The sequence below is a fragment of the Cyrtonyx montezumae genome, unplaced genomic scaffold (genome assembly GCF_038088225.1).
Source record: "Cyrtonyx montezumae isolate F1298 unplaced genomic scaffold, pur_monq_1.0 scaffold_17, whole genome shotgun sequence".
Classification (NCBI taxonomy): Eukaryota; Metazoa; Chordata; class Aves; order Galliformes; family Odontophoridae; genus Cyrtonyx; species Cyrtonyx montezumae.
The window spans coordinates 35,783,675-35,811,504 of NW_027071903.1; the positions used below are offsets into that span (position 1 = coordinate 35,783,675).

Genomic DNA, 27,830 nt, shown 5'->3' on the forward strand with positions numbered 1-27,830 from the left:
GGGGCCGCGCTCTGACGGGCAGAAAACGGAGACCGACAGCGTTAACGCGACGTCCCCGCGGCACTGTGCGGCCAACAAACACACGGTAGCCGGGGAAACGTGACGAGGCGGCTTTATTCTGCTCTGCGAGGCCGCCTGAGGCGGCGCGGCCCCCAGCCCCGGCTCTCCCTGAGGTGCCCCCGTTTCACTGAATCACAGAACTGGAGGGGTTGGTTGGTTCTTTCTTACAACAGTGCTACGAAGGCGAAATGAAGCCCTGTGAAAGTCACACGCCACAACAGTTATCTTTCCCTACAGAAATGAAAGATTGCATTCAGAGAATACAAAGAGGCCCAGAAGTGCATCCGGTGGTTGGAAACACGCTGCTGGCCGCCACGCAGAGCAGGCCTGGCTGCAGAGCACGCGTGGGGGGGGAGGTGCCACCCCTCCTGCCCCAGGAAGCCTCAGGAATATCAGCACTTATTTCTTCTCACTTTCTTCATTTCACACACCATCACTCGTTCCCCCTTCTCTGCCTGCTCTCCCCGGGCCGTGCTCTCCTCTCACACCAGAGGCACTGGGTAAGACGCACAGGCAGCGAGACCACACATGTTTTTGCCCCGCTCGATGAGGAAGTACCTGAAAAAGAGAAATGAGCACTATGAGCGAGCTTTCTCTGCCCCTCCCCCAGCAGGCCGCGTGCCTCAGCTGATGCTCGTGACTGCTGTCCTGGGAGCTCCTCTCCCATGGCACTGCCGGGAGCAGACACACATCACTGAGCTGTTATCTTCAGTAGGCCGCCAGAAAATGCTGCTCCCCACTTTCAGCCAGAAGCTGATGGTAAAATTTCCCTTGCAGCTGGAAATTATTTAGAGTGCAGGGCTGAGGGACCACTTGCAGCACAAGCAGTTCTCCGGCTGAGGACAGGAGCACTGCACTGTTGTGTGGCTCCCACTGCAGCTCGGTGCACCAACAGCTCTGCACACCCCTGGGGCATCCTGGAAGCTGAGCTGAAGATCTGGCCCAAGCAGCAGCTGTGAAATTTCAGCTTAAGAGTTCCAGGGAGACCCAGTGGTGACGGAAGCCCATGTTCATGGTGTTTTTTCACCAGATACTGGGAAGGGACGAGCAGAATTGGGATGTCCTTACCCATCCATGCCCCATAGAGAGCCCCAGGAGTTCTTAACAATCCAGTACGGACGCCCATCTTCTTCTCCATACCCAACAGCCAAGACAGCGTGGTTCACTTTGTCAGGAGTGTGCTCACACTGTGGGCTGCAAAAGAAAATCATGCAGATTTTTACCATGAAAAGCTTGCCTCCAATTAATTATGGATCAGCCAGCCTTTGTGACTGCACTCCAACTGCAAGAACAACCAGTGGATACTTTGAACTTCCAACTGTAGAGAGTAGGGAGGAATGCTAAGAAAAGGAGACGCAGCTCTACTCTCTCACTCAGACATTCCCAGCTGCACAAGAATCCATGCGTTAGCAGTCTGGTTCTGAGCTAACATCAACACTGCCACGCAAGACCAAGCTGCAGTGAAAAGAAAAACCTGAAAAAAGGAATTTTCCCAGCGAGAAATGGGGTTTTTGGTGCATTCCAGTCAGCGACGGTTCTGCCCCAGAGTTCGGGGGCATGCTTTCACATGTTGCACAAACAACAGCGACTTCCTCAATCTGACTTCACATTCCCTTTAATTTTCCAGCTGTAACGTTGCACTTGATGAAAACTGCAGCCCTGATATCAGGGATGGCAGGGGAAGGTGCAAGCTCCCGTCTCCAGGAACGGTTTCACACGGCTCCAAATGGCAGAACAACCACCGCCACTTCAGGTTCATTCTCTGTTCGTGTGTTAACAGTTGGTGTGTGGGGTCTGGGCAGAGCCAGCTGGCACACTGATTAAGGGTGGCTGGGCTGTGACCCTGCTTTCCCACTTTCCACCCTCCTGTTGCCTGCAGATAACTTTGAGATCACTGTTTATTGCAACAGCAAAGCCACGTGAATTCTCAGTGCTGCCTGCCCCTCCCCCTGCAGCTCCCTGGGCCAGATCACTCATGCTTACACTCTTAGTTTTCCTGCGGTCTATAACTGAGCTCATTATTCAGAGGTATTTTTCTAGCTCCCTCCAGACATGCATTCTCTCCCACTTCTTACTTGACAGAAATCTCTTCTGTCTCCATTAGCTTTCAGTCTTTCTGAAGTATACTAAACTTCCTTGAAGTGGCATTTTGCTTTCACTGCAGACTTAACACAATGCTCCAGCCCTGCTCCTGCCAGGCCACCTCATCTCAAGCTGTTCTTCCACCTCCGTTGTGTCCCTGGGACAGGTTCCCCCGCCCAGCTGCATCCCACAGGCTCTGTCAGCTGCTGAGCTCAGTTCCAAGTGCAGCCAGGCCCAGCACACGGGCTGTGAGAGCAGTTTCCCCTTCCCTGTGCTGCTTTCTCATCCCTCTGCAAAAACATCACTTTGAGGTTCCACGTGCTTGTATTTTCTATGTAAAAGGAAACACAACAACACAGTCTGGTTCCTGTGTCCAACAGAGGGGAGAAATGGAGGTGTGACTCCTGCACTGTCCCCTCACGTCCCAGGCTCTGGAATACTCACTTGGAGTAGACTCCCTTCCTGTAGTGCATGAAGTCGCTCGTCACCTCAAACGCAAAGCTCACCGGGTTGTGCTTCCCCACAGCTTCCACCATACCAGCCTCATCATACTGCAAGGACAGCGTGGAGGGTCACTGCTCCCCACCGCACCCCCTGCAGGAGGGGACCCCCCGAGCGGGGGCAGCACGCAGCGGGGACCCACCTGTGTGATGTTGATGACATCCTTGACAAACGCGATGGCCTCGTCTGGCTGGAACCTGCAGGTGCCATTCTGTGCACAGAGGGAGCAGTGTCAGAGCTGCCCGTGCCCGGCCCTGCTGCTGCCGCTGCAGCCGTGCTGCCTGGGTACCTGTGCCCGGTACGGGTACGCGTCCTCGCCCATCAGCCCCTTGTTGTACAGGATGTACTCGAAGGCCTGGCTCGGCAGCCCCCTGCCAACAAAGACAGCCAGAACGCAGCCTGAGCGGGCAGCAGTGCTGCAGCTTCTGCACAGCCAACCCACAGAGCTCCGTGGGGCAGGGGCACGGGGCTGGCAGCGTGCACCCCAGCCCCCCCGGGCGCAAACCACGCTCTGCTCCCACGGGACCTCCCCGTCTGGGGCTCGCGGTGTGGTCCTGCAGTGCTCCTGCAGGATCAACAAAACCTGGTGATCTTAGAGGGCTTTTCCAACCCCAACGATTCTGTGATTTCAAGAGCAGCTCTGCTCAGCTCTCCAAGCATTCCTCGGGGACCTCTTATCTCCCAGCGGTTTCACAATGCTCTGTCCTTCTGTGCCCTTCAGCCACGCCAGCAGGAATCACCAAAGGGGAAGCGGGTTTCTGTGGGTGACCGAGGGGGCCCGTGAGCCGCGGGCTGCCTGTGCTGCCCGACCTCACTCACCCGCTGCAGCCGTGGTTGTTGAACGCCTGCGCGCAGTCCACCAGCTGCTGCTCCGCCTGCGGACGACGTTTGGAGTCAGCACGCATCTCAATAGCAGCGTTCAGAACGAGGGATGCGGGACACCGAGCACACACCGAGCGCTGCTGCCGCCCTGCAGCAACCCCGGCTGCGCCTCCGCTCGGAGCCCGCCCGGGATGGGGCCGTCCCTCCGCTGCCCTGCCCGCAGGAGCTCTTGCAGAGGTCAGGCTTGTCAGTATCGCTCACGCCCGGCCCTCAGAAGTCCCCATAAGCCCTACGGGTGGGGGCTGCCTTTCTGGTTTTCCCAGAAGATAAACCCCCGGGGGCTGAACGCCTATCACGAGGTGCTGCTTTTGTGAAACTGTTTGGCTGCAGGGGACTTTCAGCCCCCAGCCCCGGCCCCATCCTGCCCCCAAGATGACCGTGCCCAGCCCTGGGTGCAGTGGGGCACAGCCCGGGCACGGAGCGCTCCCCGCCCCGCGGAAGGGCCGTCGTCTCCTACCAGAGAGAGCAGCTTTCCGGTGGCGATGGCGATGGCCGACTCCAGGCACCCGGTGGTGGAGAAGGTCCAGCAGCTCCCGCAGGCGCCCTGCATTGGGAACAGGGTGGGCACTGCCCCGCAGCACGCAGCCCCGCACATCCCGTCCTCTGGGGCACCCCGCAGCGCCCGCCCCCCCCCCACCTCACCTGGTTCTTCACCGGCGTCACGAAATTGCCCTTCTTCCTCCAGTCCACGGCGTCGGGGCAGGGCCCGTCACCCCGCACGAAGTTCCCTTTGGTGGCGGAGCAGTTCTGCGGGGAAGCAGGAGCTGCGGCTCTGCAGGGGCACCCGGCTCACGGGGCCCCCCCGCTCCCCAAAACACACCTGGGGTTCGCTCCACAGGTACAGCTTCTTGAACTCGGGGAAAGTCATATCAGAAAACTGGTTCAGAGCCACTGAAAACCCCCAGGAGGGAGCAGAAGAGCGCGCTTCATTCACCGGAGGCCGAGTTCAAAACGAAAGCAAAAGAAAAGGGGGGGGGGGTAGGGGGGGTGTGGAAAGGGGGGAACTGCCGTTCGTACTCTGGAAGGAGCTGTTCCCGGCGTTGTGCCTGTCGATGTGCCGCTTGTTGCCCACGAAGACCCGCAGCCGCCGCTCGTACTCGCCCGCTCCGTAGAGCCGCCCGTGCTGGGGGGGGTTTGGGGGGGGGGGGGGTCAGCCCGAGCTCGGCACTGCCCGCACACGCGGCCCCGCAGCGCTGCCCGGAGTCGGGGCGTTACCTGCCGCATCCAGGCCTTGAAGAGCTGCTCCTCTGCGGGGACAGTGCGCGGCGTCAGCGGCTCGCACGGCACCGAACAGCCGAGCCGAGCCGGGCCGGGCCGGGCCCCTCCGTGCCCCCTTACCTTCTGCGGTCACCTCCGAGGCGGCGGCGGGCGCCAGGAGCGCGGCCCCGGCCAGCAGCAGGAGCCAGGCCATGGCCGTGCCGAGCCGTGCCGTGCCGTGCCGAGCCGAGCCGAGCCGCTGCGGGGCGGGGCGGGGCGGGACAGCTCCTCCCCGGGGCGGGCGGACCCGCGGCACCGCATGCACCGCCCGCAGCCGGGACACGGGCACGGGAACCCCGCGGGCATCCCCACGGACACGGGAACCCACCCCTCCCCCCACCCCCCTGCCGGGCCGTTGTCCGCCCTCGGCTCCGGCTGATAAAAACATCCCCAGGCCTCGTTCACCCTGAGATAGAATAGATTTATTAGCAAGAGGTAATCAGGAAACATATATTTTTACAAAAATGGAAATATTTTTTCCAAACAAGCTGTAAGTTGAAATAGTTTAGGGCTTGAAATAGAATTCTCATACCACGAGGTATTGCTTACAGCAAAAGTTTTCTGTCCGTTCGAGTGGAGCATGCCTGCCACTTTAAAGGTAAACCGTGTTTCTATACTGTACAATGTAAAAAATACATGGTAATATTCACAGAATAAGCACTACATTACTATATTCCTGCTAGGAGGTGCTTAGACAGGATTACAGTATATGTAATAAAAACACTCGCTCATCTCCGATAACTCTACACCGCGGAACTGGGGGGGCACGAGGGGCGCGGGGGGGGCGGGGGCTGCGGGAGCGCCGTGCGGGAGCGGTGGGAGCTGCGGTGCTGCCCGGGGCTCAGCTGCAGCCCCGCACCCGCAGCGCGGCCGTACCCCTCCCCCCGCCCCCCCTGCAGGGGGACGAATGACCGAAAGAACATCGTCGAAAAGAAACCGGGGCTCCGGAGAAAGTGTCGATGCGTGAAACCTTAAAGGGTGCGGGGAATCCTACGCGAGGCCGAAGAGCGGGGCCGGGGGAAGCGCACACGCGGGGCCACTCCCGACGGGAACACACAGCTATGTACAGCGGGGGACGAGCGCCCGGCTCACGAAGGCAGCTTGGGCTCCATCCGCAGGGATGCCCCGTACAGGGCCTCCTCATCCATCACTCCGGACTGGTCCAGAAGGTACTGCGTCACCTGCACAGCGGGGAGACAGCGGGGCTGCGCTGGGGAAGGGCAGGGCTGCAGCCCCACGGCACGGCAGGGCAGGGCTGCAGCCCCACGGCACGGCAGGGCAGGGCTGCAGCCCCACGGCACGGCAGGGCAGGGCTGCAGCCCCACGGCACGGCAGGGCAGGGCTGCAGCCCCACGGCAGATTGCTGTCCCACCCCACAGCTGCCAGTCCTCCGTCACTCTTCCGCTTTCTGTTCCCAACCACCCCCCGTTTTTAGAAGCCACACTGTGCTCTTCTGCTGAGAGCACCATATCCCAGCAGTTAACCACAGCTGGGGGGGTTGGAGCCAGATGATCTTTAAGGTCCCCCCAACCTGAGCCATTGTGTGATCCTAAGGCACAGCCCAATCTGGGAACGCGGGCTCCTGCTGGGGGAGCAGTGCAGGCAGGCAGGGCGCGGCCCCGCAGTCAGCACTGCCTCCCTTACAGAAGCCCCACGGCCCCCCCAGAGGCACTGCCAGAAAGCCAAGGCTCAGCGCTGCAGCACGGAGAGAGGGAGCGTGCAGCTCTCATACCTTGGGCTGGTGCTCGATCTTGTAGGAGGTTTGCTGGAACTGGCGGATCTCTCTGATGATGTGGGAAATCTGTCCCGAGAGGAAACAAAGCCTCTGGTCACAGTGCAGCTATCCCTGGTGCCACGGGTCCTGGTCCTGGCACTGCCCAGCGCAGCCCCCAGTGCCACCCACGTGCCCAGCACTCACCATCCTCATTTTGGAGAAGTTCACCAGCCCGTCCTCGGTGTAGTTGGGGGTGCCCTCCTCGATGAAGGCCAGGTCGGTCAGGTACATCCCCAGGTAGGGCACGCACGGAGGGTCGCAGCTGTGGGAGTGAATTGCAGATAAGCGAGAGAGCGATGTCCCCACCCGGAGCTCACGTGGGCCCCACAGGGGAGGGAGGAGGGCTGTGCCCCACAGCTACCGGGGCCTGAAGCGTTCTGTAGCGCATTCTGTAACGCTCAACCCCACCATCTCCTTGCCAGGCTACGGAAAAGTTAACTAGAATTGCATGGGAGAGTGGGTGACCCCATCCCAGCACCTCTGGGCCCACGGGGGCAGCGACTGAGAACTTCAGACCCCACAAACACCGCACGATGATGGAAACCGAGCGTCAGAAGGACACGGCCTGGGTGGGGCACGGCCCCCACTCACTTCTTCAGCGCCTCCCTCAGGTTCTTGAACCTGCCCTCCGAGGACACGAGCTTCTGCAGCTTGTCAATCAGAGCCTTCGTCTGCAAGAGACCCAAAGCGCACCCTGGGGTGGCACAGGGCAGGAACCCCCCTCCCCCATCACCCCCCCAGCCCGTGGGATCCTTCCCCACTGCTGGGGCCGTGTGGAGGAGCGGAGCGCAGCCCTTGTGGCACAGCATGGCACAGCACAGCGTGGCCTCTGCACGCAGCTCCCTGCCTCCGCCTCCTCCTTCGCCAGTGCCTGTCTTAATTCGCAGCTTTAGCTGTGAATTTGCAGCAAAAACACGACATATTTTGGAGTCGGGAGGAGCCCACACAGCTCTTCTGGCTCCGGCAGCCCCCGTGCTCCAGCAGGCGCCATAGCAGCTATTTCTGCACCAAGAAAATCAACACACGGATTCATTCTGCTCATCCATAATTGTGCTGAGAAACCCTCGAAAAACAAAATCCAGTTCCAAGAGGCACACGCACACACCGGCACGTGCAGCAGCCATCCCCCGTGGGGAAAGGCCCTCCTGCAGGGACCCACCGAACCGCGGTGCCCCCCTGCGGCCCGCCCTGCCCGTCCCCACCTGCTTGGAGACCTTCAGCCAGGTCTTCTTCAGGCGGAAGATCGCGCTGCGGTTGAGGGAGGAGGTGATCTCCAGCACGGCGTTGTAGTTGTGCAGGCAGCGGCAGATGTCGGCCACCGCCACCCACTTCTCGATGGCGCTGACGCGCGCGGTGAGCTCCTCATTGCGCAGGATCTCGGACGCAATCAGGTTGCTGACCTTCAGGATGCAGCAGTCCCGGGGTCAGCAGTGGCTCAGCCCATCCCCACGTGCTGAATGCTCCCTTATTTTTATCACCTGCCATCCCATCCCATCCCGCCCCATCCTGCCCCATCCCATCCCGCCCCGCCCCGTCCCGCCCCGCAGCCCCAGCCCTGCTCACATCGTTGAAGTGCTTTGTGTTCTTCATGATGTACGGCGTCCGCTCGTTCTTCTCCAGCTTCATCCAGCCCTGCCCGAAGAACTCCCTGCGAAGGGCAGTGCTGAGGTGACTGCCCCACAGCCATGGCCGCGCCGTGCCCCCCCACCAGGACAGCCCCCGCCCCACTCACTCGTAGGGGATCTTCTTGAAGACAAGATGGTCGAGCAGCGTCAGCTGTTCTGCTATCTCCAGCGCCGAGTGATTCTCAAAGGGCTCTGCTTTGATTCCCTCAGCCTGGAAGGTGGGGATGACAATGAGGACCACTGAGGACCACAGCATCACAGATCAGAAGGGGCCCCCACGCCCTCTGGTCCTGCTGCAATGCGCAGGGACCCAACAGCTGCAGCAGGGGCTCAGAGCCCACCCAGCCCGGCCATGGGTCGCAGGGATGGGCACAGGGTTGGGACTTCCCATATTTCAGATTCAAAAGAAAGGCAAAGACATCTCCCAGGCTGTGAAGCCCACCCGCTGCAGCAGCTCTCCCTACACCCACAGCACAGAGGGGCACAGTGGGCACAGCACAGAGCCCACTGCAGCCGGGACAGATCTCCCACGGGATGTCAGAAAAGCAGCAGAAGTGGTGATGCCCTGAGCCACCACCATCCCCAGCAGGAGGAACCCCACACGGGGACCTGGCAGCCCCTGCCCCCCTCTGCAGGACACCGCCTCCCCCACGTGTTGTCCTTAAAGCTCAGCTCCTCGGGGAGAGCAGCAGAGCGAAACCCCCGTGTTCGTCTGCACGCTCCACTTCCAGGGCAGCTTGCAGCTCCAGTGACTGCAGACAAAAGCTGTGCACCCTGAAGGGACGCCCGGCCTGCAGGCAGCAGCGTGCACAGCGCGCGGCAGCGCTGCTCAGGCACACAGGCCACGCTGGAGTGCTCCTGTTTTCCTCCAGGCTTTGTTTTCCCTGAGCGCAGAGAAGCGGCACCAGCACGGAGCTCTCCCTGAGCTCTGGAAATGCATCGCACGTTCCCCACGCTCCGTTTGTACCCTGCACCCTAAAGCCCTGCACCCTGCAGCGCTGCTGATGGTGCAGACGGACGGATCCGGACGGGGGCTGTGTTGGTGCTGCCGTTGCCAGCAGCCGGCAGAGCTCACCATCTGCACCACCTCCTCCAGCGTGGTCTGGTTGTCCCCCGGGTCCTCCTGTGTCAGAGTCCTGCAGCACAAAAGCACACGGTGCTTGGAATCACGGTCTGTGGCGTGGCTGGATGGGAAAGGACCCCAGAACCCCCCCCTCCCATGGGCTGGGTGCCCCCCTCCAGCTCAGGGTGCCCAGGGCCCCATCTGTGGCCTCGTGCCCACTTTTACCCTGGAAGCAGCCCCGGGAGCGCAGCGCTGCTCCAGGAGAAGCGAACCCACCTGATGATGTTGGCGGCCGCTTTCCTCTCCTGGGTCAGCAGTTCGGGGTCGTGAATCACCTCCTCCAGGAAGCTGATCACCCTGAACTTCAGCTCCTCGTTGCTTTCGAAGTCCTGACAGATCAGGAGCAGTTACAGCTGCCATCGATCTCACCCACAGTGCGCTGCAGCACCGCTGGGGATGGGGGGCACCAGGGAACACCGCGGCCCTGACCTCATCCTCCCCCCAGGAACCAAACCCCAGTGCTGCAGTGCCCTGCTGCACCCACAGCGGTTCCCGTCTCCCCACGTCCTCTCGTTTGCTTAATTAAATTAAAAAGGCCCAAACTGTTTCTCCAGCTGGAGCCGGGCTGAGCCCACTGCCAAACCTGTGCCAGCACTGAGGGACCCCAAAGAGCGCCCGCAGACCCCCTGAGCTGCCCTGTGCCACGGGGACCCCCCCGCCCCACCTGCGAGTGCTTGGACACCCAGTGCCGCAGCACGTTGAGGACTCTGTTGGTGGCTGCTCTGCGGATGACGAACTCCTTGTCCCCGTTGCGCTGGTCGGTCGGGAAGCCTGAAAGCAGGAGCACGGCTCAGCGCTGCCAGGAGCTGCTGGGGGTACTTTTAGGATCACGAGAAGGAAAAGCCCTACAGCTCCGAGGACCCCAAAGCTGCCGAGCTGCGTGCGCGAGGGGCGCGGCCGCCTGCAACGCGCGACCCGCGGAGCCACGGGCAGCCCCTGCAGGGGGCAGCACGCAGACACGGCGGGGACCCCGACCCTGCAGAGCCCGACCCCACACCTGCGCTGGCCAGCGACATGCGCCGGTACTTCTCCTTGGTGGGGGTCCCCTCGTTGGCGCCCGCAGTGGCGATGGCGAAGGCGGAGGCGGCGGACAGAGCGCTGCGGGTGCTGTCCAGCTCCCGGCAGGACGGCATCACCACTCCGTTGTTGTAGGAGAACAGGGAGAAATCTGGAGGGGGAACGGCAGCGCTCGAGCAGGGCGGCAGCCTCGGCCCCCAGCCCCCAGCCCCGCGCTCACGTCTCACCTGAGGAGTTCTTGCACTTGACGGACATGGGAGTGGTCGGGGACTTTGTCGGGGAAGTTTCAGCCTCCGCCTCGTCGCTCTGGTTGGGGTCGGTGTCGGACTCCTCCCGCACGGATACGTCTGAGCCTGGGGAGCAGGGAGTGCTCAGCGCCAGCACTGCGCGGCCCCGCTCCGGCTGTTCCCTATTTCCCTACAACCCGTGCCCCATCCCGGAGCCGCAGCCCGGACACGATGGCAGTGTGACACGTCCCGGCTGTGGCCACCACGTCCCCCCACACGACCCTGCCCTGCCTGCGGGGACTCACTCTGCTTGCTCGGCAGCGTCTCCTCCTGCTTCTCCGAGGCCGCTTCCCCTTCATCGGGGATCTTGTTGGGGTAGCTGCTGGACACGTACAGCTTGTTGATGTCCAGAGTGGTCTTGCTGAAGGGGCCCATGGAGGAGTACATGCTTGCATAGCCGTTGGAGGAGCAGCTGAGCGCCGCCAGGTCCAGCGCCTTCCCCCCGGTGATGATGGGGATGTTGAGGGAGAGCTTCCTGCGCCGGCTGGGGGACGACGACTTGGTGATGGAGAGCGGCGGCGGCGAGGAGAACTTGCGGTTGGCACGGGGGGACTTGGGGGGCTCGCCATACAGCAGCTTGGTGTTCTGGCTGCTGGCAAACAGCAGCTCCAGGGACCTGCAGGAGGAGACGGGAGCCGGCGCTCAGCCCGCGGCACGGCACAGCGGGTGGGACGCGGCGCAGGCAGAGCCTCACCGCGCAGGGATGGCGCTGATGGGCTTCTTGTAGATGGTGATGAGCTTGTCGAGCACGACCAGGGCGGTGGTGAAGACGCGGTACGAGTGCAGGAACGTGTTCAGAAAGTCGATGCTCAGGAAGCGCAGGTCCGTCAGCCGCTCCAGCAGCCGTTCCACGCTCGCGTAGCGGATCTGGAGGACCTTGCAGGAATTCATCGTTTTACTGAACCTAATGTCAACATCATCACAATACAAGCTGGCATCAGACCTGCAGAGAAACAAGAGATCTGTGGCTCCTGCCTGGAACGAGACCAAGAGCTGCAGGGCACGAGCAGCCGCGCTCGAGGCGTGCGGGGACCGGGACGGGGGAAGGAGCTGGGGGAAGGAGCCCCAGGTGGGTGGCGTGAGGCACGTTCCCCAGCTCGTGGGGCAGGGGAAGGCTGAGCCCCAGGTGGGTGGCAATGCTGGGATGCCGGGGCAGGGCAGAGCCCCGTGGCCCTGCAGCGTGCAGCAGTGCCCCACAGCACTCACTTGATCATCTGCGGCACGGTGACCTTGGAGTTCTCCTCGAAGGCGTTCATCATGAGCCCATTGCAGCGGATGTTGTCCACGCACTGCAAGAGACAGTGGGGGACGTGGGAGGGGGCAGCAGTGGGGGCAGCACCCGCTCCTGTTCCCTTTTGGAGGAGAATTTTTTCCTAAAACCCAACCTCGTGCAAAGGATGTCACCCCGTGCAGGGCTCAGGGGAGAAGTCCACTACAGGCACAGCCCGTGGGACGCCCTGTGCCGCCGGGCACCAGTGAGGCCCTTTGGTGACGCCCTGTGGCCGCACGGCTCAGGGCAGCCCGCAGGGCTGAGCCGTACCTGGCTGATGTCGCTGGTCCAGGCGGCCTTCTCCTGCCTGGAGGACGCCACGAGGATGACGGTGAAGGACGAGGCGTCCTTCGGCTCCACCACGATCTTGAAGTCGAGGTGGTCGATGTCCTGCCCTGAGGCTTTTGCTGTGGAGCAGACAGGACACGCACAGTGACGGTGGGTGGGGAGATGCACAAGCCAAATCCCTCTGCCCCACGGAAGGGCACAGGGACAGCGGGGCGGCGGCGGTACCCACCGTCCTCGTCGGTGCTCTCCTGCTCCTCGATCAGCGTGCAGTCAATGAGGGAGATGACGCCGTTCTGCACAGTGGGAAATCGGGGTCAGAGATGGGACGGCAGCCCCAGCCCCGGGGGGAAGCCATCCCCCAGCCACGAACCGTGCCCTGCCCCCACGCCCACCTTGGAGCCCCACGCCCACCTTGGTGCCCCACGCCCACCTTGGAGCCCCACGCCCACCTTGGTGAGGTGCAGCTTGCCCCCAGAGCCGCGCGTGCAGATGATGAGGTGCTTGGAGAAGAGGAAGCACTGCCGCTCGCCCTCCTTGCGCAGGGACAGGGAGCCCAGCCGCCCGCGCGTGATCTTCCCCTTCTCCGACATCGGCACTTGGATGAGGGACCCTGCGGGCAGAGCAGCGTCCCTGGCTCCAGCTGTCCCTGTGGGGACAGCGCCTGCCGGCCGTGCGCCGTGTGGCTGCGCCGTGGGGCACCAAGCGAGGAGGGCAGGGCAGCAGTACCTTGTCGTACGAAGGTCTGGCTGGTGTCCAGCAGGATCTCACAGCCCTCGATGATCATCCGCTCGATGGCCAGATTCTTTCGGATGTTTTCGGTCTCACTCACTTCATCGTGCATTATCCTGAAGGAGGGAGACGAGCTCCAATGCCACGCGCATTGAAAGCTCACAAACAGAGGGACGTTCCCGGAGCCACCGCCTCCGCCGTCCCGCACCGCCCCGTGCCCCCCCGCGGCTCCGACCTGGACAGCTCCTCCAGCTTGGACTTGGCGTAGTCCAGGCTGTTCCTCTCCACGTGCTCGTGCGGGGTGTGGGCCAGCAGCTCGTGCAGCGTCAGGATGTAGCGGGGGATCTGCGGCACAGAGCAGAGCTCAGCAGTGCAGGGATGGGGCTGCGCTGGGGCACGGGGGGGCGGGGGGGAGTGGGATCAGCCCCCACCCCCATCCGGGCGGTCACAAATGCTCCAAAACTCCTCGTGCTCAAACTCGGCGATGAGGGGAAGGGGCTGTGTCCGGGAGCAGCGCGGGGGCCGCGGTCACCTGGAACATGGGGTAGGTGAGGAAGGTCTCCAGCGTGCGCTCCTCGCAGTCGGGTTTGGCCTCGTAGTGCTTCAGCAGCTTGTCGAAGTCGCGGTTCTGCTTGCAGTGCGCCAGGATCTGCAGGCTGTACTGGTGGTTCCGCACGAACTCCTGGTAGATGTTCAGCATGGGCAGCAGGATGTCGAACAGGTCGGCTGCGGGCAGAGGCAGCGATTGGCTTTCTCCATTTACTCTATTTTTCGCCCAGGCCCACGCGTGATGATAATGAGGCTCAGGGGTCGGCAGCGACGCGCGGAGCTGCACTTTGTCGCTGCCAACAATTAGCAAGAAGCCCGCCAAGCCTCGTTAGGACCGCGGCGAGGAGCGGAGCAGCACCGAGGGCACTCACCCAGCACCAGCGTGGGCCAGCTGGATATCCTCGCTTTCAGGCCTTGGTAAAAGATTTGGTGCAGAAACATGATCGTTTCACTGCAAAGGAACCCAGAGGCGCAGGGCAGATGAACACAGAGATACGAATCAGACCAAGTCACCCCATCCCCCGCCCCCCCCGGGGCTGCAGGGCTCCCCCCAAAGCCGCTCCCAGGGCAGTGCCCACCTGTTGAGGAAGATGCTGCTGACGTCGTCGTGCGTGATGGGCGGCTTCTTGGAGCTGGCAGCCATGCGCAGCGGCCGCAGGAAGTTGTTGACCAGGATGTGCAGCTGCTGCACGTACTCGGCCTCGGCCTCCAGCATGCTGAACACCACCTGGTTCCTCTTGCGCATGCTGTCGGCGTGCGGGGACCTGATGTAGTCCTGGATGATGGTCTTCCACTTCCTGCGGCACAGCCAGCCCCGCAGGAAGCTCTGCACCTGGGGGAGCCGTGCTCGTTAGCGTGGCCTGGCTCGTTAGTGCGGCCTGGCTCATTAAGGGAGCGCAGGTACCTTAGGTACTGCACTCTGACCCCCCCCAGAGCGCCGCTCACTCCTGGCTGTGCGGATGCGATGCGGCGCTGCCCGGAGCAGCTCAGCCCAATGCTGTGGGGGGGGGGGTGCCCAGCAGCAAAGCCAGCCCCCCACAGCCCCACACCCACACAGATCCACGCTGCGGCCGTGCCAAACCTTTTTGATTTTCTTGATGTCACTGTCATCGTCGCTGGGCGCGCTGCTCTGCCCCGACTGGATGCGCTCGTGGTCCTTCAGCAGAGACGCGATCTGCGGCACAGGGAAACCAGAGCACGGCTCCGTAAGAGTGCAGGAAACAAAAGGCAGTGATGACAGGAGAAGGGAAGGAGGGTTTGGGTGGGACACTGCGTGAGGAAAGGAGGGTTTGGGCGTCAGGTGGACGCTGCGTGAGATGATTCCAGATTTCACACCGGGCGATGGACGCTGCCCACCAGCGACGTGGAGCGACGTGCCCAGGTGAGGCGCGCCCCATTCGGACACCGAGTGCCCCCCATAGGGACCGAGCTGCCGGTGCTGGGCCCTGGTGCTTTGCTTTTGCTTAACTGAGTAAGCAACATTTGCACACCAAAGCAGAAGTGGTAATTGATCTCTGCTTCAAAGCCCACAGACCCCGCACGATCTCAGTGCCCACGCAGCGTGCAGCCCCCACCCCCCAGGGCAGTGCCAGACCCCAAGCGCCGGGCTGGCAGCGTTGGAGCGGCCCCACCTGGAATCTGTCCCCTTCTGGATGAGCCCCTGCTCCATCACAGGCAGCAGAGGGGACACAGCCACCCCTCCCATCCCTTCCCACCCCCTCCCATCCCTCCCCAGCCCCCAGCGCCGTGCCCCCAGCCCGCCCGGCCCCACACCTCCGCCTTCAGGCGCTCGATCTCGATCTCCCCATCCTCAATCTGTTGTCGGAGTTGCTTGGCAACAGTTTTCTCCGTCTCCACGATCTGAAGTAAATGGAGGTACTTCTGCATCAGCGCCTCGTGCTCCGTGGCCAGGGTCCTGTAGCTGCGGGCGGACACGGCTGTCAGCACAGCCCCGGGACCCACAGCAGCACTGCTCAGTGGGACCCACACACAGGGCACGGGGAGCTGTATGTATCTGAGCACCTGCACGCACCCCACACTGCCACCTGCCCCCCACCATCGGTCCCCCCGCTGCTGGACACTGCTCCAATGCTGCACAGCGCAGCAATGCCCACTGCGACAACCCCACTGCCAACCGTTGCTGCGAAGCCCTGCAGGGTGCACGTGGCAGGGGATGGGTGCAGAAGCAGCGACACGTGGCACGGGGACAGCTCTCAGTACCTGGCGTGGGCAATGGCTGCCACCCACTCATCACAGTCCTTGGCATCCTCAGTGCGCAGCTCCAGCGTCTTCTGGTTCTCGTGGTTGAAGTTCACGGTGAAGTAATGCTGTGGGGGGAGCAGGGCAGGCTCAGGAGGGTCCCCGCACTGCTCTGCTCACAACCAAGCACGGCTCCAGGAGCAGGGAAACAGAGCTGCAGGGGGACACTGGCACGGCACACACGGAGCCGGGATCAGCCCTGGCCTCGCTCAGCCCTGTGGCTCCTGCGGGGACCTCCGCATGCCACGTCCCCCCGGGACAGCCCCGGAGCTGACGGGTACAGCTGCACCGCTCACGCACGGGGATGGACCCCACGGCTGCGGGGGGAGCCCCCCCTCTGAGCCCCGTCAGCCCTCCGCCTCCTCCCTCCCACCCCAAAGGCTCTTAGGGGCAGCAGGACACCTCGACGGACCCCTGCCCGGAGCGTTTTGTGTTGTGGGGCTGCACGGGTGGCTGTGCCCCACCCCACTGTGGAGCTGCTGTGCCCCAGGGCTGCACGCACCGCACACCTCACTGCCACCGCTCCCATCCGACGCCCAGGAAGCGCAACGTGCTCCGAAGGAGGAAGTTATTTCGTATTTGAATAATACAACTCCCACCGCCTGTTATCTCCTCCTGAATTATGAGCCCCCGCTGTTATCACAGCCGCACATCACCGCGACAGCGCGGGAACGGCCGCAGCAGCGCTCGCTGTGCTCGGGGCGGCGGCACCAGGGCGGGCAGTGCCAGCTGCCGGCGGTCAGCACGGGCAGGCAGAGCATCCCCACCCCATCCCCACCCCCCCCCGCAGCTCCCTGCTGCTCCTTCTCTCCCCCTTTTCCGCTCACTGGAAGCTCTCGTTAGCACACATCTGAGGAGGCACTCACAAATCAAACCTCCCCTCGCTCTGCTTTCTGAGGAAGGGTACAGGCACCTCGCGTCCCTCACTGGGCACTGCAGCATCCCTGCAGCGCTGCTTCGTCCCCGGGCTGCGGCTCTGCCCGCAGGAACGGCGCGGGAGCGTTTCAGGTCACGGTGAGCAGCGCTGAGAGCAGCACACGATGCCCCGAGTCCTCCCCTTCCTCCAGGGCACAGCTGCTCGGGCCTCGCGGGGAGATGCTCAGGTGTTTTTCAGCTCTGACAGCGGGCTCTGCTTTTGTCCCGGCCTCCAAACCCTTCAGCTCAACCACACCGAAGGCGTTTAGTCCGAGGCAGACACCACCGTGGAAAAGCTCAGCTCCAGGAGCCCGAGACAGCCCAGCACCAGGATGCTGAGCTGGGCGATGGGCAGCGCGGCATCCCCACGGCACGGCCGCTCCCGCAGGGACCTGCACGCTGCTCCCAGGGCCCCTCACCCGCAGCGCGGAGCAGCTCAGCCCTGGTGCTGGCCGTACTGCTGCAGCCCTGTCCCGCACAGCCACGCGGCAGGGCTGGCACCGGGCAGGAGGAGCAGGGAGCTGCCCCGTCCCCCGCTGCTGCCCCGGTCCCCGTGCCATCCTCCGGTGCCTCTGCTCCGTGCCACTCCAGCAGAGCAGCCCGGCAGCAGCCCAGCTATTTTTACCAAGACAAGAGCACAATAGCAAAACGCTGCTCGGGAGCTATTTCTGCTTCCAGAGCCTCGACAAACGACTTTGAATTAATGAAGGAGACTAACCAAGTGATTAATGTGCAGGGACGGCTCTGCAGAAATGTCCTCCCTCGTGTCTGATGTCCCCACGCTGGCGCAGCCGTGCTGCCCTCTGCCAAGCACTCAGCGTGGAGGCAGAACTGTGCCTGCACCCACGGCTCGCTGGGATCCCTGCACACCGTAGAACTCGGGTGCTGCTGTCCCAGGGTGCTGAGATGTGCAGGTCCTGCAGGGAGCCACGCACAGGGTTCCCCCCTGCCTGCCACGGCCCACCCCAGCTCCCTATGGGGCTCAGCAGCACCCGCTGCCGCTCACACCTGTGTCCTATTCCCACCCCGCATCCTGCTCCCATGCCCACGGTGGGGGCACCTGTGTTCCTCCTCCCCACGCATCCCCAGCCAAAGCCACCAGATGGGTGTAATGAACGCGTGTGCCATCGCAATGGGAGCTCCGTGCAGAGTGCAGCGGTGCGTGGTGCTGCAGGGGACAGCAGGGTGCTGCTGCCACCTCCCCTGCTCAGCACCGGGGGCACAGAACCAAGGGATGGGGCCAAACTTCCCCAGCACTCAGAACAAAGCAGAGTCGGGCCTGGCACAAGCAGAAGCACGGCTGCTTGGGACCCTGGAGCCCCTCTGACGCCCCAGACCTCATTACCAGCCGGGACAAGACACAGCACCGCGCTTTGCACCCATGCGTGGTCCCAACGGGCACAGAGCACTTCCACCCGGAGCAGAGCCGGGCTCCACGCTCAGCACACTGCAGCAGGGGCAGCCCCCGCCGCGCGGCTCCGCCCCACCCGTGCCTGGGGATGCCACGCGGGGACACGCAGGTGTACGGCTCACAAACCGAGGTGAGCCCAAATATTCCGACCCCATCTCAGTGGTGTTCTGTTCCCAGCGCCGTTGGTGTGACACTGCAGAGCCCTGGGCACACCACGCTGCGGGCGTCCCCACCCCGGGCCCTGGCAAAGCGAGGGGCAGAACCCCCCCGTCAGCTCCCCTCAGTGACAGCGAGCTGTGACTTCAGCCCCTTTGTTCATACACCATCTGGAGGAAGAGTGCGTCGTCCCCGGATGTCCCTATTTGGATTTCCGTGACAAATGTGGGGGTTTTTCCCCCCAACAAAGCGCTTTCCTGCAGTGTGCATCGCACTGCATCGCCCCATCGTTCAGCTGAGCCCACCAGCAGCGAGCAGTGCACACACTGAGCCCCCCCGGCGCTGGCAGTGCCACAGCGTGGGCAGCACGGCTCTCCCCACATGGCACGGGGACGTGGTGCCCAAATCCTCTGCTCTGCACCTCCGTTTTCCAAACAGCTTGGCCCCTTTCCTCTCACATGTGCCAAGCACACTGCGTTCCGGCAGAGAAAACCGGAGAGAGCAGAACAGGTGAACGTGAAAACAGAGCGCCCTGCGAGGCACAGCCTGCCAGATTTCTCCTTCGTGCACAATTGGAGCCCCTTCGGGTTTTGCTGTGGTTCTGAAGGGATCCGGACCCGGAGGTGCTGTGCTGAAGGAGCCCTGTGCTCGCGGCTGGAGCCCGGATGGGTGAATCCCCCCCAGCAGCAATTCGCGGTGGTCTGGGGCGATGCTAGAAATTTCCTCCGCACCTCCCGAAGAGGCACCGCTGCCGAGCGCGGCTCTGTGCCGGGGCGGGAGGGGACAGCTCGTGTGCTCCGCAGAGCCGCCCCCCGCCCTGCCAGCCCCGGCCCCGCTCGCCATCCCGCACCGCGCCGCAGAGCCGCACCATCAGCATTCGCCGCTCGTCCCATCTGCTCCGAGATGCCCCCGTTTGCAGAGCTGTGGGCCACCGAGTGCCGCGCACTCCCATCCGCATTGGTCCCGATAATGAGACGCGGTGCGGAGCCGGGTGCTGAACCGGAGCGGGACCCTCCAGGTGTGCTCTGACAGAGGAGCATCAGCCGCCCCTCGGTGGTCCCCGACAGAAAATTCCTCCCGGACAAATGCGAGGAGCCGGAGCTCAGCCAGCGAGCCAGGACGAGCGGCGGAGCTGCCCCGGGGCACAGCTACAAACCCCAAACCGGGCAGCGGTGACCCCCAGCCGACACACGCAGCTCGGCAGACAGCACCGCGTGGGCTCCGCCGCCGCACAGCAGCAGCAGCGCTCAGCAGTCCCCTCCAGGGCCACGCGCGGCTCCGAGCGGCCGCAGCCCGCTGCTGCCGGGCGTTGGGTGCCGGGATCCGCAGCTCGCATCCCGGCATCCCGCACGGCCGCTCGCTGCGGGCCGTCCTCAGCCCCGCTCACCGTGTGACAGCTCGGCCACATTATGCAAGAGCTGCAGAGCAGGAGCGCGAGGCGCGGGGCCTCCCACGAGCGCGCAGCCGGGGCTGTGCACGCGCTGCTGCCCGCGGCCCCACGCGTGCCCACACGCAATGCACCGCGGCCGTGGGGCGTATCCCGTCCCCAGCACCGGCCCGCCGAAATCCGGAGGGGGTATCTGACGCAGCGGGAGCGACGGACGGGGATTTGCCCCCGGGGGCCCCACGAGGCCCAGCGATCAACTGCAGAAAACCTGCGGGGAACAGCCACGGGCGGCCGCAGCTCCGGAGCTCGTGGAGCCGCGCGCGGCGCTGCCGGGACCCGTCCTACATCCCACCCGCAGACGGGCACTGCGGGCACCGCGCTGCTCTGCGTGCACCGGGAGGGGGGCGGGGGGGCGAGACCCCCGCGAAGAGCAGCACCCAACCCCAGAGCGGCGCTCGCAGCGTGGGTTTCCTCGCCCACCTGTCCTCGAGTGGCCGACCCGGCCGCGTGGGAGCCTCGTGCCCCCACGGAGCCGGGGGGGCCGCGGCCGCTGCGCTCCCCCCGTTCCCCCGCACGGCGGCAGCCGCACAGCGCCCGGCGGTGCCGCGCCGCGGACACGCGTGGGCTCCGCTGCGCAAAGCACCACTCGCGACCGCCGGGGGGCGCCCCGCGGCAATTAGCGGGGGTAATTAGCGGGGCTAATTGCGGGCCCCATCACCCCCCCTCTCTCAACCCCCCTTCCCCCCACCGCGTTCCGCCCCAGGGACCGGCGGCAGCACCCCGGGAGCACCACCTCGCCGCAGCCCACGTCCCCCGGCCGCGGTCACGCGTGGGCAGAGCCGGGGCGGCTCCGCGGGGGGGAGCGCGGCACCCGGAGCGGGGAGCGGGCGGTGCGGGGGGGGGGGGGGGGGGCGGCCCCGGGCACCCACCTGCTTCTCCAGGGAGTCCTTGGCCGAGAGGGAGGGCTTGGGGGAGGGCGCCCGGTCGCAGACGCAGCCCTCCAGCAGGTAGAGCCCCGAGGGCCGGGAGCTGGAGTCGGTCTCGAAGTAGAAGAGCATGTTCTGCAGCAGCGCGAACCACTTGGTGTGCCATTTTGTGTTGTCGGAGCTCCTCTTGCTCAGATAGCCCTTCCTGGCGCCGTCCTTCTTCGCCAGCAGCCCCAGGTAGGTGACGTGCCCGTCATTGAGCCGCATCCCCTTCTGCATCTTGGTGGGCTCGGCTGCTCCTCACATGGTCCCCGGCGGGCAGGCGGCGGGCGGGTACCTGGCGAGCAGCCGCAGCCCCCGCGCCCGCATCAGCGGCGCCCGCTGCCCCCGGAGATCCGCCGGCCCCGCATCCCCCCGTGCCGCCGCCCTCCCCTCCCCGCGCCGCGATCCGCTCCGCTCCGCTCCTCCCGCGGCGGCGGCAGTGCCGGGGGAGCGCCGCGTCCCGGAGCCGCGTCTCCCGCAGGCGGCGGAGTCATGTGACGGTGCCGACGCCGCCACCGCCGCGGACGGCGGCACCGGGACGGACGGCGGGAGGGCTGTGCCCCGCGACGGCTGCGGGAGCGACCCCTCCTCCTCCTCCTCCTCCTCCTCCTCCTCCTCCTCCGCTCCGCTCTCCGCTCCCCGGGGCCGCCCCCGCGGGTGACGGCGCTGCCCGCCCTAAAGCGGCTCCGCGCCGCTCACCGGATGCCCGAGGCGGCGGGGATCGCGGCCCGTGGGGGCCCTGAGCCTGCCACGAGCCCCAGCGGCTGGCCGGGATCCCACTGCCCTCGGGCCAGCCCCGACCTCACAGCTCCGTGGCTCAGCACGCGGCTGTGCTCATCCCCCGCGGGGCACCCCGACGCTCGAGGGTCGGCGGGAAGCAGCCCCACACCTGGCCCCACACGCAGTGCTGGCTGTGGGATGTCTCTGCTCGCGGCCTCCCACTCACGGGTCTCACGCACAGCCCCGCGCCTCCCGACCCCGCAGGGCAGATGGAGTCGATCCTGTTCCCATACGCCGCGGTCCCCGAACTTGGGGCGGCCCCACCGCACACCGAGGGAGCAGCACCTTCGGCACCCCACGGCACGCTCCTCGCGCCAGCCGCACCGCCACGCCGCGGGGACAGAAGGCGACAATGGCTCCGTTGATCCCCGCGCATCTCACGCCTTTAAGCCCCTCCTGCATTCAGGCCTGGAGTGCTGCACAGAGCAGAGCAAAACAGGCGCGGTGGGCAGGGTGGGGGGTGGGCAGGGTGGGGGGCAGCGGCTGCCCATCCCTGGGGGCTGCCGGGAGCTCCGGAGCCCGCGGTGATGTGCACACACAGGAGCCGCGGGGGGGAGGGAGCTGCCCGCACCGCCGGAGGAGCCGGGCCCTGCCCGGCTGTGACCGAGGCCCCACGGAAGGCGGAGGGCATCAGGAGAACCGCGCTAATTAGCTCTGTTTCGCTGATCACGTTGGCCGATCTCCAAGGAATTCAGTGAGGTCACAAGCTGCCATGGTAACAAGAGGGATCGGGGCTGGAATTGGGAAAGGTGCTGACGTCTCCAGGCGCCGGAGCCGCCGAGCAGGGTCCTGTCCCCACGGCCGAGCTGTGCCAGCACTGCCCCGGCTGCGCCCAGCGAGCTCCGGGACACCCCCCGAGCATCCACCTCCTGCGGGGCCGCGGCTGTCCCCGCTCCTGTCCCCGCAGCCGCCCTCTGCTGAGCGGTGGATGTGCTGCGGGTGCTCCCCGCGTGCTCACTGCAGAGCACGGCAGTGGGGGGACGGGCAGGAGGGGCTGCTCACGGAGTGCTGCAGCCGCAATCCTCCTGGCAGCCAGCGAGCTCTCGGCTCAGATGATCGCTTGGAAGGCAGCGCTGCCAAGTAGTGCCAACGGTGGGAAAAAGTGCTGGGAAGGATGAGTGCGCTCTGCTCAAATGTGGGATGTGCTCCGGGGGAGCAGAGGGGACGTCTGCATCACTTCTCCCAGGAGTGCAGCCCGACCCAACTGCGGGGACAGCGGTTTGTCCAGAGCTGAGATTTCTCATTATCTTCAAGGATCTTAATTGCAGTGGGCTCTTCTCTCTCCGTTTGAGTGTTTACAATAAGCGACAAAGCAGTCCTTATGGGCACCCTTCGCAGCCCCGCACCACGGGGCACTCAGCTCTGTCACACAGCGGCTGCAGCTCCTGAAAACGAGCACCGCGATGAGTGCGGATTTGCTGAGCGATTTACATGGGAAAAGCATCGCCTCCTCCGTGGCACACACCCCTCAAACGGCCCCGGCGGCCGTGGGGCGTTCCCCGGCTCCGAAGGGCAGAGGGTCCCCGCACTCAGCCGCCTCCCAGCTCGTCTGCGAGGCACCTCTTCCCCTGATGTAAAAATGCAAATAGCGTCCATGCAAAGCTGCAGAGTGCCCCGAGCACAGTGCGGAGCAGCGCGGCTCAGCACAGCTCGGCACTGAGCTCTCCCTGGGCCACACTGTGCCACTGAGCGCTGAGTTACGGGGCAGTCCGGGCTGACTCGAGCTGCCCCACGCTCCGTTTGGGTCTGCAGATCTGAGGAGGTGCCCACGGCTCTGTGGATGAAGGGTGCTGGGAGAGCTGGGCAGTCACTGAGCCCGGGGTGATGGAGGGGCACGGGTGGGTGCAGCACTGGAGCGCCCCAGGAGTGCCCCAGCCCTGGGGTGCTGAGCTCAGCCCTTCCCCAGCACCAGGAGCCCGCCCGCCCCGCTGCCTGCACACACAGGGCCCGGTGCCTGGCAGCACGGAGCAGCTCTCATCCACGAGGAGTGAAATCCCTGCGAGGGCAGGAGACGTGGGCTGGCACTGCAGCGTGCCGGGCTGCAGCAGTGCAATGTGCCACGCAGAGCAGTGGGGCTGCACGAGGCCGTGCTGAGTTCGTGATGCTGATCTGTCACTTGGAGCACAGCTCTCCGTGCCAGGTGCCCCAGAAGAGCTGTGTGTGTGAGCCAGGCTGTGGCCCTCGGTGCGTGGTGGAGCCCCAGGGCTTGTTCTTTACATGGAAGGCTTGGGCACTGCAGCTGTGCTGCGTGGGATGATTCCAGCCACCTCTGGAGCCCACCCTGGGCCCACAGCCCCGGGCTCTGTCTGTGCCTCTGCTGGGGGGGAGCACGGAGGGAGCAGCTCCGGGTCCTCCCCGAGCGTTGCTCTCCCAACGAGGAGAGTGCTCCTTTCTGTTCCCCAATTAAACCAATACTGTATCTCACTAGCAAAGGAGTAAACAAACAATTAGAGACTTGATGAGGTGTTGCATGCAGCGCTCACAGGAGCAGGAGATGGAGGAGGCTGCGGGGGGGGGGGGGAACAGCCCTGTGCTGTGTGACCCCGCTCTGCCCCAGGGCTGGAGGTGGGGACTGGGCTGCCCCCAGGTCTCCCACCTTTGCACACCCATGGCTCCCACCAGGCCCAGATCCAGCAGTAGAAAGCAGGGCTGGAGAAGTCTATTTCTGACCTCCCCTTGGGTGCTTTGGAAAAGCAAGCTGTGCTCCCAGAGCCGGGAGGAGAGAGAGTGGGACTGTGCCCATCAGCCCCGGGGGGGACAGCGGGGGCACCGCGGGGCACCCCGCACCCTGCGGGCAGAATGCGGCCAGGCTGAGCCTGCCGGGGCCCCAGTGCTGCTGGAGCTGAGTGCAGCCCGGAGCCGAGACGTGCTGTGGGGGTGCAGGGAGGTGTGGGATCACCTTGGACAGCGTGTGCCGTGCTGTGCTGGTGCCTCATCCCCAGGGCCACCCGGATTAGGCTGGCAGAAGGACAGCACGCTGCTGTGGGTGTCCCAGAGCTGAGCTGCTGCTGCTCTGCACCGCAGCCCATCTCTAATTAAGAATTTAATAACTGAACGTTGGGAAGCAAATAATTACTTAGCATTGTGGAGAAATGTTTCTCCACATCTCCCCACCGGCAGGTTTGGGAGACAGCGAAGCACTCCCGTAACTGCTGAGCACCGCTGTGAGGCACCGCAGCCCCAGGCCGTGGTCCGGGCGGGGGAGGGCAGCACTGCAGGCAGGACAGCAAGCAGGGGACGTGGCACAGGAGCGGGCTGCAAGCTGCTGAACACACACCTGGAGCACAGCAAACCCCTGAGATCACCGCCCATCCGTCCCCGTTAGCTGCTTACAGGTGGGTGGGATTAGCTGCCCAAGGGCAGCCTAACCCTAATCCAGCCCAGCAAGGGGGGGCTGCGGGGCCTGTCCCACCAGGCAGGAGCCCCACGGTGCCCCAGGCTGGGAGGCAGTGCAGGGCTGTCCCTCTGACCCGAGTCGTTGGCTGCTCCCCTTTGCAGGAACCAAAACAGCTCCACGTGCTCTCCATCAGCTGGGACCTCACCCAGCTTGCAGCCTGCCCGGGGGGGGGGGGGAGTGGGGGCAGCCCCCAGTGCTCTGCAGCCACATTCAGGCACACGGTGCCTGGAGCACAGTGGGGGAAGCACAGAGGTGGGGCACACATCGCTCCGCAATGGGATTTGCTGAAAGGGCCCCTCTGTCACACAAGGGCCAGCTTTATTTTAATCAGATTAATTAAGCATTGCTGCTGACAGAGCCCCCCGGGCACTGCCCCACGGCAGCACTGGGGGCACACACCGGGGGCAGTGGCAGGTGAAAGCTGATGGTGAAGGCCCCATGGACAGCTCCTCGGGCTGCCCTCCTGCCCGTGGGTTTGCTGTCACGAGGAGAGCATTTCCAACAGCACGGAAACCGGGGCCGCGGGGAAACCCAAATCAATGCCGTTTGAAAGAGGGAATTTTCTGCTGAACTGATCCCTCGCTCCGTGGCTGTGTGACACGGGGAGGGTGTGGGGGCCCTTCCCACCCCCCATCCCGCTCGCAGGAGCAGGGCTGTGTGCTCAGCCCTCCCCGCCGCTGCTCCTGGCACAGTGCTCAGCACTGCGGAGCCGCTCCTGGCACGCGTGGTCCCATCGCATCCCACTGCCAGCTCCGCTCCGCTCCCCGCTGCCCGCCCGTGTGCTCCTCCAAACGAGCGCGTTGGAGCGGCCCCGTCCGTGCCAGCCGCTCCCCCCGCCGGCATTTACATAACACAGCTTCAGCAGCCAGGGCTGGTTTCCCCCTAAATCGCTCCTGGTAGAGATGGGAGCGCGCTGAAGCGGAGCGCACATCCCTTGCGGCAGCAGCCGGCGCTCCTGGGCCGCCCCGATAGCATCCACGCGGCCACACCAAGTGCTGTGAATCCCCGGGAGTGGGGGTCGTGTGGGGGCACGGGGCAGAAATCCCCCCCAGACAGAGCCACGGTTCCCCCTGCTCACCTCAGACGTGGGGGGGATGCAGGCAGTGCTGCGTGGGGGCAAAGGGGGAGCAGCACCCCACAGCCCTGCGTGGGTCCCCGTGTCTGTGCACAGCTGTGCCCGAGGGGCTGAGCCCGGAGCTGAGGGCACTTCGGATGGCAGCAGTGTGAGGGCATCCAGGGCACCGTGCTCAGGGGCAGCGCCCTGCAGGGACACAGCTTGCAGCACGCATCATTTAGTGCAGGAATTAATCCTGAAAAGCAACGCTGCATTCGGGGCACGTCGGGCACTCAGCAGCCAAGGCACAGCACAAAGCCACAGGGTGGGCCCCACCCGGAGCTCTGCTGCCCCACAGACATCTCCTCGGTGTGGATTTGGGTTTAAGCCGCTCTGTTTGTGACAGCATGAATCCACAAGGGGTGGGGACTGCTGCACAGAGGAACAGCGGGGAAAACGGCGGCTGAGGGCAGGAGGCTTCACCGGGCAGGAAAAGCAGCGAGCTGAATGCTGTGCCTGCTGCCCTGCTGCCCTGCTGCCCTGCTGCCCTGCTGCACTTCTGCCCTGCTGCCCTTCTGCCCTGCTGCCCTGCTGCCCTGCTGCCCTTCTGCCCTTCTGCCCTGCTGCCCTGCTGCCCAGCTGCCCTGCTGCCCTTCTGCCCTGCTGCCCTTCTGCCCTGCTGCCCAGCTGCCCAGCTGCCCTTCTGCCCTTCTGCCCAGCTGCCCTTCTGCCCTGCTGCCCTTCTGCCCTGCTGCCCTTCTGCCCTGCTGCCCTACTGCCCAGCTGCCCTGCTGCCCTTCTGCCCTGCTGCCCTTCTGCCCTGCTGCCCTACTGCCCAGCTGCCCTGCTGCCCTTCTGCCCTGCTGCCCAGCTGCCCAGCTGCCCTTCTGCCCTTCTGCCCAGCTGCCCTTCTGCCCTGCTGCCCTTCTGCCCTGCTGCCCTTCTGCCCTGCTGCCCTACTGCCCAGCTGCCCTGCTGCCCTTCTGCCCTGCTGCCCTTCTGCCCTGCTGCCCTACTGCCCAGCTGCCCTGCTGCCCTTCTGCCCTGCTGCCCAGCTGCCCAGCTGCCCTTCTGCCCTTCTGCCCAGCTGCCCTTCTGCCCTGCTGCCCTTCTGCCCTGCTGCCCTTCTGCCCTGCTGCCCTACTGCCCAGCTGCCCTGCTGCCCTTCTGCCCTGCTGCCCAGCTGCCCAGCTGCCCTTCTGCCCTTCTGCCCAGCTGCCCTTCTGCCCTGCTGCCCTTCTGCCCAGCTGCCCTTCTGCCCTGCTGCCCTTCTGCCCTGCTGCCCTGCTGCCCTACTGCCCAGCTGCAGCAGGTTACCCACAGCCAGGAAACAGCTGAAGGGCAGAGGGGGCTCCCAGGGCCATCCCTGCCCCCACGGCATGAGGGCACAGCACAGCCGGACCCTGCCGCCCGCCCCTGTGCCCATCCGCAGCGGAGCAGCGGAGCGGGGCAGTGTGCAGAGCCGTGCTGCACCCCCTCCTGACACACAGCAACCCAGGGCAGCAGCACATGGGGCACAGCCCCACGGGGTCGCACGGTGCTGGAGGTGCTGCCTGTCCCCGCAGGACACAGTGCACAGTGCTCCTTCCCACGGCCCCGCGAGCAGAGCAGGGAACGTGAGGCAGCAAAGCATCGCGCAACGAGCAGCCCTCAGCTGCTGCACGGAGTCAGCAAAAGGGAAAACGAAGCGAAAATGGGTTTAATTAAAACCGTTGCTGGAAGAGAATTTTGATTAACTGATGTAATGCTTTCAAACTGCAAACCCCGGCAGCTTAAGCGACAGATAAAATGGCACAAATGGTTTACAAATTAATTTACTTCTCTAAAAAAAAAAGAGAGAGCAGCACGGCGCACGTTATTAAAAATGAATTAGATGTGGAGAGGCTCTCGTGCCCCGCTGCGTGACCCACTGCACTGCCCCACACACTCACGTGAGCTCTGCAGCCCCGAGGGTGACTGGGCCGCACGGCTGAGGCTCCTCGGCAAATTCCTGAAGGATGCAGCAAAGCAGACAGCGAGGCCGCGCTGCCAGCAGCACGCTGCCCAGGGAGCACAGGAG

At 64.5% G+C, this 27,830-nt stretch overlaps 2 protein-coding genes across 3 annotated transcripts; both read right to left on the reverse strand.

Annotated features, from left to right (window-relative positions):
- Positions 1–536: 536 nt before the first annotated feature.
- Positions 537–4,975, reverse strand: CTSH (cathepsin H). The gene is made up of 12 exons (XM_065734127.1): positions 4,864–4,975; positions 4,741–4,772; positions 4,543–4,648; positions 4,346–4,416; positions 4,168–4,272; positions 3,983–4,069; positions 3,463–3,518; positions 2,933–3,014; positions 2,786–2,854; positions 2,587–2,693; positions 1,129–1,254; positions 537–618 (listed from the first exon to the last, which is right to left on the reverse strand). The coding sequence occupies exons 1-12, from the start codon at positions 4,934–4,936 to the stop codon at positions 543–545; spliced, it is 990 nt and encodes a 329-aa protein (XP_065590199.1). The 5' UTR covers positions 4,937–4,975; the 3' UTR covers positions 537–542.
- Positions 4,976–5,726: 751 nt separating this feature from the next.
- Positions 5,727–20,916, reverse strand: RASGRF1 (Ras protein specific guanine nucleotide releasing factor 1). 2 transcript variants are annotated; one of them, XM_065734342.1, is made up of 27 exons: positions 20,502–20,916; positions 15,665–15,771; positions 15,218–15,365; positions 14,526–14,618; positions 14,023–14,276; positions 13,816–13,895; positions 13,428–13,621; positions 13,131–13,240; positions 12,893–13,011; positions 12,616–12,776; positions 12,396–12,459; positions 12,149–12,285; positions 11,815–11,897; positions 11,303–11,512; positions 10,854–11,224; positions 10,549–10,674; positions 10,302–10,472; positions 9,969–10,075; positions 9,521–9,633; positions 9,257–9,317; positions 8,289–8,392; positions 8,120–8,204; positions 7,759–7,956; positions 7,148–7,227; positions 6,701–6,818; positions 6,515–6,583; positions 5,727–5,963 (listed from the first exon to the last, which is right to left on the reverse strand). In XM_065734342.1, exons 1-27 carry the CDS (start codon positions 20,775–20,777, stop codon positions 5,871–5,873), a joined length of 3,732 nt encoding a protein of 1,243 aa, XP_065590414.1. In that variant the 5' UTR covers positions 20,778–20,916; the 3' UTR covers positions 5,727–5,870. The 2 variants fall into 2 exon arrangements, with proteins under 2 accessions (XP_065590414.1, XP_065590413.1); XM_065734341.1 differs by having other exon boundaries at positions 11,303–11,551.
- Positions 20,917–27,830: the final 6,914 nt, after the last annotated feature.